This window comes from Oncorhynchus kisutch, linkage group LG11, assembly GCF_002021735.2.
Source record: "Oncorhynchus kisutch isolate 150728-3 linkage group LG11, Okis_V2, whole genome shotgun sequence".
Classification (NCBI taxonomy): domain Eukaryota; kingdom Metazoa; phylum Chordata; class Actinopteri; order Salmoniformes; family Salmonidae; genus Oncorhynchus; species Oncorhynchus kisutch.
In genome coordinates, this window is record NC_034184.2 from 45,604,200 (window position 1) to 45,623,437 (window position 19,238).

The 19,238-nt window shown below is 43.4% G+C and overlaps 1 protein-coding gene across 1 annotated transcript in view; it reads left to right on the forward strand.

Annotated features, from left to right (window-relative positions):
• adgra1b (adhesion G protein-coupled receptor A1b) overlaps window positions 1–19,238 on the forward strand; it is a 248,648-nt gene that overhangs the window by 208,732 nt on the left and 20,678 nt on the right. Inside the window, exons 16-17 of the mRNA XM_020495023.2 lie at window positions 1,412–1,535; window positions 14,032–14,177. Coding sequence (XP_020350612.2) covers window positions 1,412–1,535; window positions 14,032–14,177 — 270 coding nt within the window. The remainder of the gene's footprint in view (window positions 1–1,411; window positions 1,536–14,031; window positions 14,178–19,238) is intronic.

Sequence of the window (19,238 nt, forward strand, 5' to 3'; positions counted from 1 at the left end):
CAAGTAAGGGGTCCGTTTTGCCATACATGTAGAAGTAATTTCACCGCTTCACTGATTTTCAGAACGTTAGTGTATTTCAAGCAAAGGGAGTGTTTATACTGAATACCGATGCTGGTGAGCCTATTATCAAGGTCCCATTCCATTCGAACTCCAAGTTCACCCTTCAGAACATTCCTTCCCCTTCGGCCAAGGAGAACAAGCGGGAGGTCAGTTTGGCCACATGCTTTCTCGGGGAAACGATGAGGTGGAGGCGTGCCAGGTTAATGCACTTGAACCAGTGAAAGCCCATAGCCAAGCCCATGAAAAACACTGGGAGGCAGGTAGAGGCTGCAGTGATTTATGGGCCTCTCCTGGAGCCTCCTGGGTAGAGTTCAGCACCTGAAAAGGAGCTCTTCCTCTCCTCCCTTGCACATAACACTCAGACACGCTTTGTAGGTTATTGCTGCTCTCTCTCTCTCTCTCTCTTCCCCTCTCATTCGTTAACTCATTATTTCTCACTTTTATATATATATATATATATATATATCTCAGTCTATCTGCCTATCTCACTCTTGTTCTTGCTTGTTTTCACTTGTTCTCACTCATTCTCTCTCTCCCTGGCCTCTTTCTCTCTGTTATCTCACTCTCTGGTCTCTCTCTCGCTCCCTCTCTGCAAGTTTGTTTCTCACAAACAACAGAGGTTCTTTCCTGTACACTTTCCCCCCCAGATTTATAATCACACTGGTGAACATGATGAGGATAATGCTGATTTAGGATACTGGATAGATGCCAGGATAATTGTTTATGCTGTTTGTTTCTCTCTAGTTTATTTATACTGGATCTGGATTGGCTGATCCATATATCCTTAGGGCTTTTTCCAACAGCTGGACAAGGAGTAGCAATATAGCAATATAGGTTAAGTGCCATGCCCAAGGGTGCATAACACTAGTTGATTTCCTATTATCACAATATGGGGTTCTATTGTGTTGCATGTCAATTGACTCAGTCTACTGGAATCATTCAGTTTTAATATATATATATATTTTCTTTTACAATTGAGCGGACCCAAATTGACCGGACTTTCATCTCCTTATTTCTCATCCACCTATAGTCTCTTCGTCCCTGATCTGAACGATGAATTGTATGACATGGCTGGGCTTTGAAGTCGGTACATTCATTTAATCAAAAGGGATATGTAGATTGTTATTTACAACATTTCATTTGCAAACTATGCAATGCATTCCACCAGATTTACACCTCAACCCCCTTGTATCCTAGTAAATCATCTGAATGATGAACCGGGTCTTTCTTTAAACGCTCTTTTTTTCAACGTCCTCTGCGTCAATGTTTTATCCATTCCCCTGATATTCTGTACCATTCATATTTATTTGACTGACTGCTTATTCGGTGTGGGTTTCTCTTCTTTTGGCAGCACAATCCGCATCAGTCGGAAGGGATGGCACATGCTCCTCAACTTCTGTTTCCACACAGCTCTGACCTTCACTGTGTTTGCCGGAGGCATCAATCGAATCAAATACCCCATCATCTGTCAAGCAGTAAGTGCACTGCCTTTTCATTCCTGCCCTCTCAAAGCTCTCCAGGGGAATTGATTATGAATGTCTATTGAGGTGCGCTGTGGCGGTGGTTGTGATGCTCTGTGTGCACGGTGTAGTACTCCTAGCTCTCCTCCCCTCTCTCTCTCTCTCTCTCTCTCTCTCTCTCGCTTGCTCTCTCTCTCTATTGTCCTTCTTTGATGCTCTGATGAATAGGCTCCACCAAGGCTTCGGCACGAACTCCCTACACACGGTGTGAGACAATACAGTCCACTACAGTACACACATGAATGCTACAGCTAGCTAGCTGTCTTCCTGGTTGGCCATATCTATATGCTGTGATTGATGTTGCCTGTCCCTCCAGGTTTCCCACCCCGGCCCACCAGGGGCTTTGTACCTAGCAGTTTGTTGTCCTAATGAGGGTTTTGTTTTGCCGTCGTCTCAAAGGGGAGTAGGAGTATGGCTGCCATTACCGCTGTCGGCTACCGGTTGACTCTGCCTGCCTCTGTGGCTGGCAAGTCCATCTCTTAACGTGAGACTGTGAGCGAGAGAAAGACAGAGAGAGGGCAAGAGAGAGAGAGAGATAAAATAGTGAGGGAGCGCGAAAGGGGGATAGAGAGAGAGAGAGAGAGAGACACAGGCACCAGCCAGCGCTGCGGGGCCTGTATGCCTGTGTAGGTTAGCTAACGGGAGTGCTTTCTCTCCTGCTGGGTGCAATAACGCTTGGCTCTGAGACGTTCTAAAACGGAAGAAATCGTGGGAGATGTGTCACTGTGAGAGGATCCTGCCATAGATACTGTTTTTAGAGGAGAGTGGGGAGGCAGCAAGGGCAGGATAACATTGGGTTGGCTAATTGGGGCATGAGGGGTGTCCTTGAATCCTTACTTAGATAAAGCAGCTCATTGGAGACACCAGGTAAGAGATGTTTCAGATGCTAACCTCTCCATCAATCGTTGGCTTAACTGATGCTGAAATCTTATGCATGCATATTGTTGTTTTGGGAAGATTGATAGGACGATGATAGGTAGATGGACATAATGGTTGGGGTTAAAATGTCCGGGTTAGCGATAGACTCAATCGTGTCTTGACAAAATAAAGAGTAAGAAGACCAGACACATTGTTACGTTTTGGGAGTTTGATACATCAATTGGAACATGTCAGCCAAGAGAGGATGTCTCTCCTCAGCATGTGGGCATTTAGCTGGCTAGAGATTTATGTTTTTTCTTTCTTTCTACCTTTCAGTTGAGGCTTCCAACTCATCCTCTATTTATATCAACAGGGCTCTTCTTCTCTCTTCTTCTCTCTTCTTCTCTCTTCAGAACCAGGCAGAGTCACTTGGGACACTGCTGAGGCCGCTGCCTCTACATCCTGTCCACGAGAAGTTTAGACTTCGTCTTGTTCTAAAACGTAATGAATCCACCTCAATATGGAGCTGCACAGATCTCTGTAGCTCACTTGATCTTATTGAAGCCAACAGTGCCTGGCGTGCTTTGGCTGCCTGTCAAGAGGCTTGGCTTCACAGAGAGACAGCTAGCTAGGCTAGGTCACGCCCGTCAAGCGAGTGTCGACACCTACCAATGACACATTTCGGCCAGTGTAACGGCATGAAATGCACCCCCCCTATTGACCCACCTGTTCCCCCGCCGTGCAATGGAGCATTATTACGGCACAATTAGCATATTCCCCATCAGTTTCGCTGTCTACATGGATGCATTAGCAACACGTTTATGAGCAGCCATCTTGCCGAGATGCCGCCGCTTGAGAGATGCCTGTAAAGAAACTACTGCAATCGATCAAATCTCCATGCTTCTCACACGCATGTAACTATTACCCATCTCTCAATGTAATCATCACAGCAGGTGTTTATTCTGCACATGCCTCTGGTGCTCCTCACCACTGGCTATTTTTCCTAATGTAGAAACACAGCATTTTTAATGGGTAACAGCCTAAGTTGATTATTTGGGTCCAGTTTTATTATTTTGGTCCACCCCTCCTCTCATCCCGATGGGTTTGAGGCTGTTACCCTGTTCCCAGTAGTGGTGGCAGTGTCTGGGATGATTACATGGTCGTTCACTGGAGGAGCTGGCTGTAAGGATATGTGTGATCACACACACCTTACCACCCTCCTCCATCCCTCCACCCTCTGCCCCACTTGTGGATAGATCCCTCTCAGGTCCAGCAGGGATCCACTTCCCACACGGGAACTGCTACTCACCACCTCCTCTGACATGTAAACTTCAAGGAGCCCTGGAACTGACTCTGGAATCCTCAGTCAGCACTTAAAGAAAATGCACAACCCCTTCCTCCACCAACCTCCTTCTACCAATTCTATCCCCTGCCCCTCTCTATCTCTCTCTATCCCCCATACCTCTCTCTCTTCTCTCTCTCTGTGTCTCCTCCTCCTCTCTCGCTCCCTTCCTCCACCCACTGTTAGGGCTGTGATGGTCATGGAATTTTAGATGATGGTAGTTGGACCGCACGTCACGGACACCGGCGTCTCGCTTCCAGACAAAGTAAACACCTTCTTTGCCAGCTTTGAGGATAATATAGTGCCACCGTCGTGGCCCGCTAATAAGGACTGTCCCCCCACCCTCTCCTTCTCCGTGGCCGATGTGAGTAAGACATTTAAACGTGTTATCCCTTGCAAGGCTGCTGGCCCAGACCATGCGCTGACCGGCTGGCTGGTGTGTTTACGGACATATTCAATCGCTCCCTATCCCAGTCTGCTATCCCCACATGCTTCAAGATGGCCACCATTGTTCCTGTACCCAAGAAGGCAAATATAACTAAACTAAATGACTATCATCCCGTAGCACTCACTTCTGTCATCATGAAGTGCTTTGACTAGCACTCACTTCCACCTTACCTGCCACCCTAGACCCACTTCAGTTTGCATACCGCCCCAACAGGTCCACAGACAATGCCATCGCCATCACACTGCACACTGCCCTATCCCATCTGGACAAGAGGAATACCTATGTAATAATGCTGTTCATTGACTACAGCTCAGCATTCAACAGCATAGTACCCTCCAAACTCATCATTAAGCTGGAGGCCCTGGGTCTCAACAACGCCCTGTGCAATTGGGTCCTGGACTTTCTGACAGGCAGCCCCTAGGTGGTGAAGGTAGGAAACTCCACTTCGCTGACCCTCAACACTGGGGCCCCACAAGGGTTTATGCTCAGCCCCCTCCTGTACACCCTGTTCACCCATGACTGTGTGGCCATGCACGCCTCCAACTCAATCATCAAGTTTGCAGACGACACAACAGTAGTGGGCTTGATTAGCAACAACGACTACAGGGAGGAGGTGAGGGCACTCAGAGTGTGGTGTCAGGAAAACAACCTCTCACTCAACGTCAACAAAACAAAGGAGATGATCATGGACTTCAGGAAACAGCAGAGGGAGCACCCCCCTATCCACATCGAAGGGACAGTAGTGGAGAAGGTGGCAAGTTCTTTAAAAGTTCCTCTGTGTACACATCACAGAAAAACTGAAATGGTCCACCCACACAGACAGCGTGGTGAAGAAGGCCCCTCTTCAACCTCAGGAGGCTGAAGAAATTTCTCTTGTCACCTAAAACCCTGACAAACTTTTACAGATGCACAATTAAATAAAGGTTAAATAAATAAATAGACTCATATCACTGGCCACTTTAATAAATAGATCACTAGTCACTTTAAACAATGCCACTTGAATAATGTTAACATCTTACATTACTCATGTCATATGTATATACTGTACTTTATACCATCTATTCCACCTTGGCCATCGCTCATCCATATATTTATATGTACATATTCTTATTCCATCCCTTTAGATTTGTGTGTATTAGGTAGTTGTTGGGTAATTATTAGATTACTTGTTAGATATTACTGCACTGTTGGAACTAGAAGCACAAGCATTTTGCTACACTCGTATTAACATCTGCTAAACATGTGTATGTGACCAATAACATTTGATTTGATTTTGAGTGAAGAAAAAGCAGCCAAAAAGTGCTCAGCATATGTGGGAACTCTTTCAAGACAGTTGGAAAAGCATTCCAGGTGAAGCTGGTTGAGAAAATGCCTAGAGTGTGCAAAGCTGTCATCAAGGCAAAGGGTAGCTACTTTGAAGAATATAAAATAAATAAAGAAATACCTTATTTACACAGGTATTCAGACCCTTTGCTATGAGACTCGAAATTGAGCTCAGCTGCATCCTGTTTCCATTGATCATCCTTGAGATGTTTCTACAACTTGATTGGAGTCCACCTGTGGTAAATGCAATTGACTGGACATGATTTGGAAAGGCACACCCTGTCTACATAAGGTCCCACAGTTGACAGTGCATGTCAGAGCAAAAACCAAGCCATGAGGTCGAAGGAATTGTCTGTAGAGCTCCAAGACAGGATTGTGTCGAGGCACAGATCTGGGAAGGGTACTAAAACATGTCTGCAGCATTGAAGGTCCCCAAGAACACAGTGACCAAGACTCTTCCTAGAGCTGGCCACTCAGCCAAACTGAGCAATTGGGGGAGAAGGGTCTTGGTCAGGAAGGTGACCAAGAACCCGATGGTCACTGACAGAGCTCTAGAGTTCCTCTGTGGAGATGGGAGAACCTTACAGAAGGACAACCATCTCTGCAGCACTCCACCAATCAGGTGTGCCAAAAGGCTCCTGAAGATTCTCAGACCATGAGAAACAAGATTCTCTTGTCTGATGAAGCCAAGATTGAACTCTTTGGCCTGAATGCCAAGTGTCAAGTATGTAAACCTGGCTCCATGCCTACGGTGAAGCATGGCGGCGGCAGCATCATGCTGTGGGGACATTTTTCAGCGGCAGGGACTGGGAGACTAGACAGGTTCGAGGCAAAGATGAACGGGGCAAAGTACAGAGATATCCTTGATGAAAACCTGCTGCAGAGCGCTCAGGACCTCAGACAGGGGCGAAGGTTCACCTTCCAACAGGACCACGACTCTAAGCACACAGCCAAGACAACGCAGGAGTGACTTCGGGAAGTTTCTGAATGTCCTTGAGTGGCCCAGCCAGAGCCCGGACTTTAATCCAATTGAACGTCTCTGGAGAGACCTGAAAATAGCTGTGCAGCAATGCTTGCCATCCAACCCGCATTTGGGTATTTTAAATGTGGTCACCCTACTGTCATGAGTACGAAAATGAACCTGCGGGAAAGTGGCCTCCATCAGTTATTCGAGTGCATACGGATGGCAGGTCTTTTTCCCCCTGCCCCTCTTTCTGCCCAGTTTCTGACTCTCTCAGGGCTTGGAGTGGAAAGTGGCATGTAGCAGGTAGAAAGACAATGGAGTAAACTAAAAACAGACATTGCACACACTGGAGTTGTGTATCACATTTAATAAACCAAACATTGAAATACCGTTATAGAAGGTAAAGTAAAAACCCAAACCGGTCCATGCGTCAGTACCGGTATATAGTAAAAAAGGAATACCGCCCCGCCCTATGATCAATTGATGTTTTACTGATTGCAGTAAGGCTCCGATGATAGAGCTAAATGTGAAATACTCGGAAATGTGTAGTTCTGACTATGCTCTTCAAGACTTGATGGTATTAAAACCAAATAGTTATTAAAACCAAACAGCACGTTGATGTCAATGGTTTTAGCGAAGCTGGGGGGTCTCCTTGCCCCCCAGCAGCCAAATCAAACGCTATAGTGACGTTTTATAGCCTATCGGCTATATCAGACACGTTTCTTCTCCTTTGTTTGCACAGGAAAAAATGTTGCCTTTTTATAAGCACATTTCATGCAAAATCGTTTTTTTAATATGACACAAATTACAGGGCTGTCTGCTCTGCTGACCCTGACGAAACAGATCAATAAAAACAACGTTGTCTGATCCATATAATAGGTCTACGAGAAGGGAAGACACAAATACAATATGACATCCATCTAACCTGGAGGAGGAAATTACAGTCCAAAAATACATTTTCAAGTGGCACTCACCCAAGACTAACTAGGTTTTCCTCCAACCTTTTTTGCGAGTAAAGTACATGTTGCATTAAAAAAATGTCACGATAGGCCTGATGTAAACAGCAAATGTGTCAGTAAAAACAAAATGTACTAGACAAGGTGGGATCTTTTTGTGTCTGTAAATTTATTTATGTGAGAAATGGCGGTGTAAACACAAATATTTATACCACAACCTTCATATTGAAGTAGGAGTCACTCGATGACATGTTGTGTGGTCTTCCCACTACGACTCAGGAAAGCATGCCGCTTATTAGGCTACAAATGAAATAAGTTATGATGAAGTTCACAGGGTGGTGAATGTGCAACTAGCCTACCTGGTTAAATAAAGGTGAAATAAAAAATAATTGTAAAAAAATTAAATAATGGATGAGCTTGAAGCTCCTTTCCTATAAATATCGAGGGTCTTATTCTGGTGACATGATCATCGATGCTTGGCTGCCATTTGACAAATAAAAATACTCTCGCTCTATTGTCCATAATAATATACAGTTGAAGTCGGAAGTTTACATACACTCATGTTGGAGTCATGAAGCAAAAAAAATTCAACCAGGTTAGGTTAGGACAACTAATTTTGTGCATGACACAAGTAATCTTTTCAAATTATTATTTCACTTATAATTCACTGTATCACAATTCCAGTGGGCCAGAGGTTTACATACACTAAGCTGACTGTGCCTTTAAACAGCTTTGAAAAATACTGAAATGTATGGCATGGCATTAGAAGCTTCTGATAGGTTAATTGACATAATTTGAGTCAATTGGAGGTGTACCTGTGGATGTATTTCAAGGCCTACCTTCAAACTCTTTGCTTGACATCATGAGAAAATCAAAAGAAATCAGCAAAGACCTCAGAAAATAAATTGTAGACCTCCACAAGTCTGGTTTTACCTTGGGAGAAATTTCCAAACGTCTGAAGGTACGACGTTCATCTGTACAAACAATAGTATGCAAGTATAAACACCATGGGAACACGCAGCCATCATACCACTCAGGAAGGAGACGTGTTCTGTACATTGGTGCGAAAAGTGCAAATCATTCCCAGAACAACAGCAAGCCTTGTGAAGATGCTGGAGGAAACAGGTACCAAAGTATCTATATCCACAGTAAAACGAGTCCCATATCACAACCTGAAAGACCGCTCAGCAAGGAAGAAGCCACTGCTCCAAAACCGCCATAAAAAAGCCAGACTACAGTTTGCAACTGCACATGGGGACAAAGATTGTACTTTTTGGAGAAATGTCCTCTGGTCTGATGAAACAAAAATGGAACTGTTTGGCCATAATGGCCATCGTTATTTTTGGAGGGAAAAGGGGGAGGCTTGCAAGCCAAAGAACATCATCCCAACCGTGAAGCACGGGGGTGGCAGCATCATGTTGTGGGGATGCATTGCTGCGGGAGGGACTGGTGCACTTCACAAAATAGATGGCATCATGAGGCAGGAAAATTATGTGGATATATTGAAGCAACATCTCAAGACATCAGTCAAGAAGTTAAAGCTTGGTCGCAAATGGGTCTTCCAAATGGACAATGACCCCAAGCATACTTCCAAAGTTGTGGCAGAATGGCTTAAGGACAACAAAGTCAAGGTATTGGAGTGGCCATCACATAGCCCTGACCTCCATCCTATAGAAAATTTGTGGGCAGAACTGAAAGGTGTGTGCGAGCAAGGAGGCCTACAAACCTGACACAGTTACCCCAGCTCTGTCAGGAAGAATGGGCCAAAATTCACCCAACTTATTGTGGTAAGCTTGTGGAAGGCTACCCAAAATGTTTGACCCAATTTAAAGGCAATGCTACCAAATACTAATTGAGTGTATGTAAACTTCTGACCCACTGGGAATGTGATGAAAGAAATAAAAGCTGAAATTAAATTGTTCTCTCTACTATTATTCTGACATTTCACATTCTTAAAATAAAGTATCTGCCTAAGACAGGGACTTTTTACTAGGATTTCACTATTTAACGCACCAGTTTTTTGTGACAAAACCATCAGTAAAGTATAAAATGCAACGGAAACCCATTTAACTAAATTCTTTATTCGGTACATGTATGTAACCACAAAGGTTATTTTTACGTGCGCTATGTCATCAAGCACATCCTTTTATTCACAACAAGTCAATATGATGGGAACACCTCTGGTGGGGAAATGTTTTCTGCAGATTTGAGAATATTCGCATGGAAATCTGTCACCAATTGGATGGAAATCTAGCTAGTGATAAAGCGTGAATGTGCGCACTCATCGGGGATATGGCCGATGTTCTCTGCTGGTGCCAATAAGATACTGTTCACTCAATTAATTTGAGAAATTTGAGAACCTTCCCATGTGAAAAAAATGCTATAGTTTACTATAGAATACTACAGCACTTACTATAATATCATGTAGTAAACTATATAATACTATAGGAAATACCACTAATGCCCGCAAAAACACTACACTTTAACTATAGAAAATACTACAGTATTTAATTTGCATATACCCTGCCCATTTCCCTCCCTCATGTCACAATTTGTGCCACCCTTAAGTGATAAACCTGCATGCCAAGTATAGACCATATATTTGGTTAACTACAGGTTATAGAAAACTATCTGCTCAGACCCCAGTCCTACCTACCTACAGGTTATGGAAAATGTGTTGTTAGTATTTCTCCAGTAAGTTTTCTTAAGGATAAGCCTCTACTTCCAGGTCATAGATAATATAACAAAAACACTGTAGTAAGCACTACAGTATTGTCAGCAAAAACGCTACAGTAAATACTACAGTATACTTGTCACGGCCGTTAAAAGAACTGGACCAAGGTGCAGCGTGGTGAGCGTACATTTTCTCTTTTATTTGAAATGACGCAGACAAAACAATAAACAATACAAAACAATAAACAATACAAAATAAACCGTGATGCGTAAGGTTGTGTCACGGTCGTCCTCCTCTTCATCTGAAGAGGAGAGGCGAGAAGGATCGGAGGACCAATATGCAGCGTGATATGTGTTAATGTTGAATGTTTAATAAAGAAAGAACTAAACACTGAAACACTATACCAAAGTAGTAAACAAAATAACAACCGTGACGCTAATGTGAGCTGCGCTGAAACAAGCCATCAACATAGACAATCACCCACAAACAGTGCAACCCAGGCTACCTAAGTAGGATTCTCAATCAGAGACAACTAATGACACCTGCCTCTGATTGAGAACCATACTAGGCCGAAACATAGAAATACCCAAATCATAGAAAAACAAACAGACTGCCCACCCAACTCACGCCCTGACCATACTAACTAAATACCAAACACAGGAAAATAAAGGTCAGACCGTGACATTATGTGCCATCAAACAAAGTTAACTTCCCACAAACACAGGTGGGAAAAAGTGTACCTAAGTATGGTTCCCAATCAGAGACAACGATAGACAGCTGTCCCTGATTGAGAACCATACCCGGCCAAAACATAGAAATAGAAAATCATAGAAACACAAAACATAGAATGCCCACCCCAACTCACGCCCTGACCAAACCAAAATAAAGACATAAAAAGGATATCTAAGGTCAGGGCGTGACAATACTACAATCTGAAAAAATACTACATTAATTACTATAGTATATACTACAGTATTTATACTATAGTTAACTGTAAATACTGCAGTATACTACAGTGTATACTACAGTATTTATACCATACCATATTCTTTTTTATGTGGGTAAAAGTCAGATTACAGTATTTTCATTGTATTCACTTTACAGCAATAGCAATTTTCCAAACTATGTTTTCCTTCGACTGCCCTTCAGACTGTAGGCAATGCGATTTAAAACAATCCACAGCTTATTATTTTTATTTAAAGAAGCTAATGGTCTTGTGTGGCCAAATCATTCTTTCTGGTGTAGTAGCCTATTTGGATTGATTTTATTTAGTTCTGTGTAGACAGGAGTAGGCTAATTAGGCTTTATTATCAATGTAATTCAGTTTATGGAAGCACCGGCTATGCCCTTCCCTCACATAGACTTAGACTACTGTGTGTGTGTGTTTGTGTATACTTACATTATACAGACTAATTGGTCAGAAGAGGGGTAGAAGAAGCCATCTAGACAACCAAGATGTGTGTTAAACGTGGGAAGAATACAGGTCTATTAATATCAAACAAACAGAATGAGCATTTGTAATTTTACATGTGTGTTTGTGGGTGGGTGGGTTGGTGGGTGGACTGGTTGTGCTTGCTGAGGGCATTTATCAGCCAGTGGTCCTCTTATTCCCTCTAATCTATTCTCCCCCATCTTTCTATCTCTCCTCATCCCTCTCTGCCTACTACTCTCTTTCCCTCCCCCTACGCTCCATCGTTCCTTCCTTTCTCTCTCCTGTGTGTGTGTGTGTGTGTGTGTGTGTGTGTGTGTGTGTGTGAGACGAGGGACAGGCGGTAAGCCACATTTCTCTCTCTCCCCCTCAACTACGTTAGCGGACTAGCTAAAAACAGCGATTCTAAATGCAGTCTCAATTGCTGCATATCAAATTGTTCCTAAGAATCTGAGGTTTAAGTTTATTGAAGTTTATTTTAATTTTGGGCCCGGTGCAGCAGTCTAAGGCACTGATCAGTGCTAGAGGCGTCACTACAGATCCGCGTTCAATCCCGGGCTGTGTCGCAGCCGGCCGCGACCCATGAGGCGACGCGCAATTGGCCCAGCGTCGTCCGGGTTAGGGGAACTTTTGGACGGCTGGAATGTCCTTGTCCCATCGCACTCTAGCGACTCCTTGTGGCGGCCGGGTGCATGCATGCTGGCTTCGGTCGCCTCGGACCCATTGGTGTAGCTGGTTTCCGGGTTAAGCGAGCAGTGTGTCAAGAAGCAGTGCAGGTTGGCGGGGTCGTGTTTCGGAGGATGCATGGCTCTCAACCTTCGCCTCACCCGAGTCCGCACGGAAGTTGCAGAGATGGGACAAGACTGTATCTACCAATTGGGGAGAAAAAAAGTGTGAAGTACATTTACACACTATTCACAACATACAAAAAAAATATTTATGCAAAACAAACCTATTTAAATCACCAGGTTATCATAATAAGCACGAGCGTCAAACAGTATAATTCTCACTCAGTGTCCAGATTTTGTCACGTGACCTAACCCTCTACCATAGGAGCAAAGCAGGAAGTAAAATTTGTGCTCTGATTTGTTGATTCAACTCAACTGACATTACAAAAAATACATTCTATTGCAAGAGCTACCATCATCAGTTAACATCATTTCTATGACATTCTACATTACCATGGAAATTATTGCATCACAATATCAGGCAGCCGTTGTTACTGTACCCGTGAGTTTAACAGTCAAATTGCAAGGGTTAGAGGTTCCAAGCCTGTTCTATTAATTTTATTTCTATGTGTGCTGTTGCTACATTGTGGTCACTTCAGTCAGATGTTCGTTCGACGAAAAGGGGAAAAAAACCAAGAATTTTTTTCTTCAGTTATGACGTTTATTTTATTTCCATGCCGGTCTTCATCCATAACCGTTGGTTATACGGTAATTGCGCCAGCTCTACCTCACTGTCACTCTCTTGTGAATGTGCTGTTCATATCTTCTTGAGGTCAAGGACTGGTTCAGTGTGTGGCAATAAGACTCACTCCCTGAAATGTTTTTACTTGGGTTCCATTCCATCCTTCCATTCCATCCTACCATTCCATCCTACCATTCCATCCTACCATTCCATCCTTCCATTCCTGGTTGTTTGTCCATTCAGCCAGCGTTCCTTTCAGTCCAAAGCGTGTGGGTTAGAGCTATGATTGAATCGCAGACCACCACCTACTCACTGTGAGCTTCTTCCACCATTAACCAGCCTCAAGGTTATTTCCAATCAGTATCATGTCTGACTCCTGTATGACTCCTTTAGTCCCTGTAGAGTCGGTTAAGCCTAGCAGACTGGAGCGAGTTATTTTATTGGATGCCTCTTAGTGTTGGGTCTGCTGAGCAAACTGAGGAGTGTGATTGGGAAAAGAAAGACAATGAATTTCAAATTTTCTCTCTCTTTTTCCTATTTTCTCACTCTTTTTCTCTCCCCTTAGCTGTCTTTATTTCTCCTGATAAAGCCTCAAAACAATGCGAGATCAATTCCCATTCAAGCATAATTCATGAATATAAGAACAAGAGAGGGTGGAATACAATGTCTGTTGGAAAACAAGCATCACATTTTGTAAAGAGCATTGTAGACGTGACTGACATTCATATTGTTGTTTATTGTTGACGGCTCAAGGTAACTGTCCTGAGTCCTCTAACGGTATTGATGATGGGTGTGTCCCCAAGTACGCAGGCGCGCACACCATTTTGCATGAATATAAAAGAGCAATCCCCGCTCCTGCTGGGATTGATCTTTGGAAAGACACTTGAAGTGACATTGATGACATGCTCGTTGTTTCTGGGAAAAGAACTCTCTCTGTGAGTCAACAAGTGGAAGTGAGGGGGACATGAAGAATGTGAAGACGAGCCTTCTATGATGTGAAAATGGAAACAGTGAGTTACCCGTGTCTGTCTGTGTCTCCTGGTGCAGGTTGGCGTGGTGTTACACTACTCGTCCCTATCCACCATGCTGTGGCTGGGGGTGATGGCCCGGAACATTTACAAGCAGGTGACCAAAAAGCCCCTTCAACACCAGGACAGTGACCCGCCTGCTCACCCCAAACAGCCCATGTTGAGGTAAACACAATCCTCCTCTCTGGGTGACCCCTTGTGTGTGTGTGTGTGTGTGTGTGCGTGCACGTGCGTGCATGCAGTATATGTGTACGCATGCCTGCTTGTCTACACGTGCAGCTGATCGTGCTTGTTGTGAATATGCTGTTGGTATCTTTTTTAGGTCAAGGATTGGTTCGGTGCACAATTCTATGCTTTCTTATTTCATTTCATTGCCTGCTATATTGTATGCCTCATGCGAAGATGCTTGTACAAATCTGTACACAGTAGTATTGGCCTGGTATTTTTGCCTGTGCTTATTAAATCTTAATTCCCACTTAATTCAAGCCTTTGGATACTGCTTCTCTTTTATTAGAGGGTGTGGATTTTGAACCTTTGTCTTAACCTTTCTGTAATGTTCTGTTTCTGAAACGCTGTTAGCTACAGAGAGAATCATCATTAGCCTTGTAGTTTAGTAGGTTGAAGTTCATGTTGTATTGTCAAATGCACAAGTACAGCGAAATGCTTGACTTGCAAGCCCCACCACCCAACAGTGCAGTAAGCAATATCAAAATAGCATAGCTAATAAATATATAGTAAAGAAAACACAAATATTAAGAAATAGTGAAGCTATATACAGGGTCCGTGCCAATACCAAATGTACAATGTGCAGGGGTACTGGAGTATTTGAGGTTGATATGTACATGATAAATAAGGATGATAAATAATAATAATAATACTAAACAGTATGGCAGCGGCATTAGTGATGTGTGTGTGTGTGTGTGTGTGTGTGTGTGTGTGTGTGTGTGTGTGTGTGTGTGTGTGTGTGTGTGTGTGTGTGTGTGTGTGTGTGTGTGTGTGTGTGTGTGTGTGTAAGACTGTAAGGGTAGGCATGATAGGTGGATATACCTGTAAACAGGGCTGAAATGTGACTAGTAGCAGGAATATGTAAATACTTATGGTAATATATGAGTGGTAATATATACATGTAAACAGGAGTAATAGTGACCAGTAGCAGGAATATGTAAATACTTATGGTAATATATGAGTGGTAATATATACATGTAAACAGGAGTAATAGTGACCAGTAGCAGGAATATGTAAATACTTATGGTAATATATGAGTGGTAATATATACATGTAAACAGGAGTAATAGTGACCAGTAGCAGGAATATGTAAATACTTATGGTAATATATGAGTGGTAATATATACATGTAAACAGGAGTAATAGTGACCAGTAGCAGGAATATGTAAATACTTATGGTAATATATGAGTGGTAATATATACATGTAAACAGGAGTAATAGTGACCAGTAGCAGGAATATGTAAATACTTATGGTAATATATGAGTGGTAATATATACATGTAAACAGGAGTAATAGTGACCAGTAGCAGGAATATGTAAATACTTATGGTAATATATGAGTGGTAATATATACATGTAAACAGGAGTAATAGTGACCAGTAGCAGGAATATGTAAATACTTATGGTAATATATGAGTGGTAATATATACATGTAAACAGGAGTAATAGTGACCAGTAGCAGGAATATGTAAATACTTATGGTAATATATGAGTGGTAATATATACATGTAAACAGGAGTAATAGTGACCAGTAGCAGGATAAATAGATACCAGAAGGTGAAACAACATGCTTTCGATGGAGCAGCTGTAAAAGTTCCTCAGGATCTGAGGGGCCATGCTAAATCGTTTCAGCCTCCTGATGGAGAAGAGGAACTGCTGTGCCTACTTCCCGATGGTACTGGTGTCCTCAGTGATGTGGACACCAAGGAACCTGAAGGTTACTTGAAATGAAGGATATTATAAGCAAGACATGCTCGGTAGATTCTGTATAAACCTTAGTTGTGTGTGTGTGTTTTTGAATTTTCTTCTAATAGCACGATTACCATGGGTTTCACTTGGAGAGTTACTGGTTCATTTATCTGAAGAGGCGTCTGCAGCTAGTTTCCCGCTTTTCGACTTTGTTCACTTCATGCACTTTATTGTAGTATTACTGTCACTGCACCGAATGTAAACAGTTTGGCTCTTCATTAGCTAGTGCTTCTCTTACACTTACTAATATCAGCAAGTAAAATGTTGAACTTGAGTCACTCTCTGCTTTAGGGAAGAACTTTTAGTTTGAATAATATGACACACCATTTGGAAATGACTGATTAATACCCTAGATTGCTGGGAGCCGAGGATATTCTTTTTAATCAAACCCATTTCAGAAATGGGGCCTGTTCAATTTAGAGACTCCTGTTAGTGTGGTAGAGATGCCATTCAGCGAGCTGTCTGCTGCTTAGCAACTATCACTAAGCGTGGAGGTAGGGAGGGAGAAGATACTGACATTTGTCCAGGGAACATGTGTTTATTAACATCATCATATGCATTATCATCTCACGGTCATTATCACTTTCACAACCACTGTTCAGCATCTTGTCATCAATATAACCGTAGGAAATGGAGGGGAAGCCACTGTGGAAAATGTATCTCACAGGACGTGTCGGTTCGTTGGCAGGATAACAAATTACGGTGACGGTGCGAGGATGGTTTGCAAACTGACATGTTACACATGTGACCAAATTAATTATATTCAAAACTCAAATACAGGGAACAAGTCTGAGAGTCTGTGCCAAGTAGTAGGTGACTGATGGGTCAGAGTAAACTATAGAGGTACTCATACTATCACCCTCCGTTTTCTTCTTCTTCTGATTTTGAGTCCAAGTACCTATTGAGGTAGACAGAGGAAGTTGTTTGGTTTCGATGATGATAAATGGGTTTGGTTTGTGTGTTGGCTGAGTCCTCTGGCTGAGACTGCTTTGCTGGGAGAGAGTGAGAGAGGGAAGAGCAATAGCGGCGAGAGAGAGGAAGTAGTGTTGATCCGGCGAAAGGAGAGAGAGAGAGCAGATCTAAACTATTACCTGTTACCATGGTGCCCACCCAAGGCTCGACACAATTGCCTCAATCGCCTGTGAGCCTGCTGAGCCTGCATTGTACGTCAGCTTTCAGAGCTGTGACCTTATCACCAATCTCAATCTGTTTAACGTTTGATCTTGGCTTTAAGAAAAATGGCGCCGGAGGAGATGGCCGCCGTTTTCAAATCAAATCAAATCAAATGTATTTATATAGCCCTTCGTACATCAGCTGATATCTCAAAGTGCTGTACAGAAACCCAGCCTAAAACCCCAAACAGCAAGCAATGCAGGTGTAGAAGCACGGTGGCTAGGAAAAACTCCCTAGAAAGGCCAATACCTAGGAAGAAACCTAGAGAGGAACCAGGCTATGTGGGGTGGCCAGTCCTCTTCTGGCTGTGCCGGGTGGAGATTATAACAGAACATGGCCAAGATGTTCAAATGTTCATAAATGACCAGCATGGTCGAATAATAATAAGGCAGAACAGTTGAAACTGGAGCAGCAGCACAGTCAGGTGGAAGTTGAAACTGGAGCAGCAGCATGGCCAGGTGGACTGGGGACAGCAAGGAGTCATCATGTCAGGTAGTCCTGGGGCATGGTCCTAGGGCTCAGGTCAGTTGAAACTGGAACAGCAGCATGGCCAGGTGGACTGGGGACAGCAAGGAGTCATCATGTCAGGTAGTCCTAGGGCATGGTCCTAGGGCTCAGGTCCTCCAAGAGAGAGAAAGAAAGAGAGAAGGAGAGAATTAGAGAACGCACACTTAGATTCACACAGGACACCGAATAGGACAGGAGAAGTACTCCAGATATAACAAACTGACCCCAGCCCCCCGACACATAAACTACTGCAGCATAAATACTGGAGGCTGAGACAGGAGGGGTCAGGAGACACTGTGGCCCCATCCGAGGACACCCCCGGACAGGGCCAAACAGGAAGGATATAACCCCACCCACTTTGCCAAAGCACAGCCCCCACACCACTAGTTTTACGGTCTCCTAACCAATTGTGGGGTTTTTTCACGATATTTGTAAATTATTTTGTACATAATGTTTCTAAAACCATATCTAACGGCAGAAAAGAGCTTCTACATATTAGGACAGCGATCAGTCACCTCGGATTAGACAAAGATTTTTTCAACAACAACAACAACAGCAGCAAGCAGGACTCACACGATAATCTCCAAACACCCCACGGGGCAGACATCCCAATTATTCTCAAAAGGAAGCGACGCAGAGGAAGTAGAGCTGGATTCCTCGTCCGGGAAGGCAACTGGGAAAGCTGCCGTTACCGTCAATATTACTCGCCAACGTGCAATCATTGGACAATAAACTAGACGAGGTACGATCACGAATTTTCTACCAACGGGACATCAAAAACTGTCATATCCTATGTTTCACAGAATCGTGACTGAATGACGACATGGATATTCACCTAGCGGGATACACGCTGCACTGGCTAGATAGAACAGCACACTCCTGTAAGATGGGGGGGGGGGGGGGTAGTCTGTGCATATTTGTAAACAACAGCTGGTGCACAAAATCTAAGGAAGTCTTTAGATTTTGCTCGCCTGAAGTAGAGTATATTGTGATAAATTGCAAGCCACACTACCACACTAGCCTAGAGAGTTCTTAGCTATACTTTTTGTGGCTGTTTATTTATCACCACAATCAGATGCGGGCACTAAGACCGCACTCAGTCAGCTGTATAAGGAAATAAGCAAACAGGAAACCATTCAACCAGAGGCGGCGCTCCTAGTGGTCGGAGACTTTAATGCAAGGAAACTTAAATCAGTTCTACCAAATCTCTATCAACATGTTAAATGTGCAACCAGAGGGAAAACAATTCTAGATCACCTGTACTCCACACACAGAGACGCGTACAAAGCTCTCCCTCGCCTTCCATTTGGTAAATCCGACCACAACTCTATCCTCCTGATTCCTGCTTACAAGCAAAAATTAAAGCAGGAACCACCAGTGACTCGGTCTATAAAAAAATGGTCAGATGAAGCAGATGCTAAACTACAGGACTGTTTTGCTATCACAGATTGGAACATGTTCCGGGATTCTTCCGATGACATTAAGGAATACACCACATCAGTCACTGGCTTTAACAATAAGTGCATTGAGGACGTCTTCCCCACAGTGACTGTACGTACATACCCCAACCA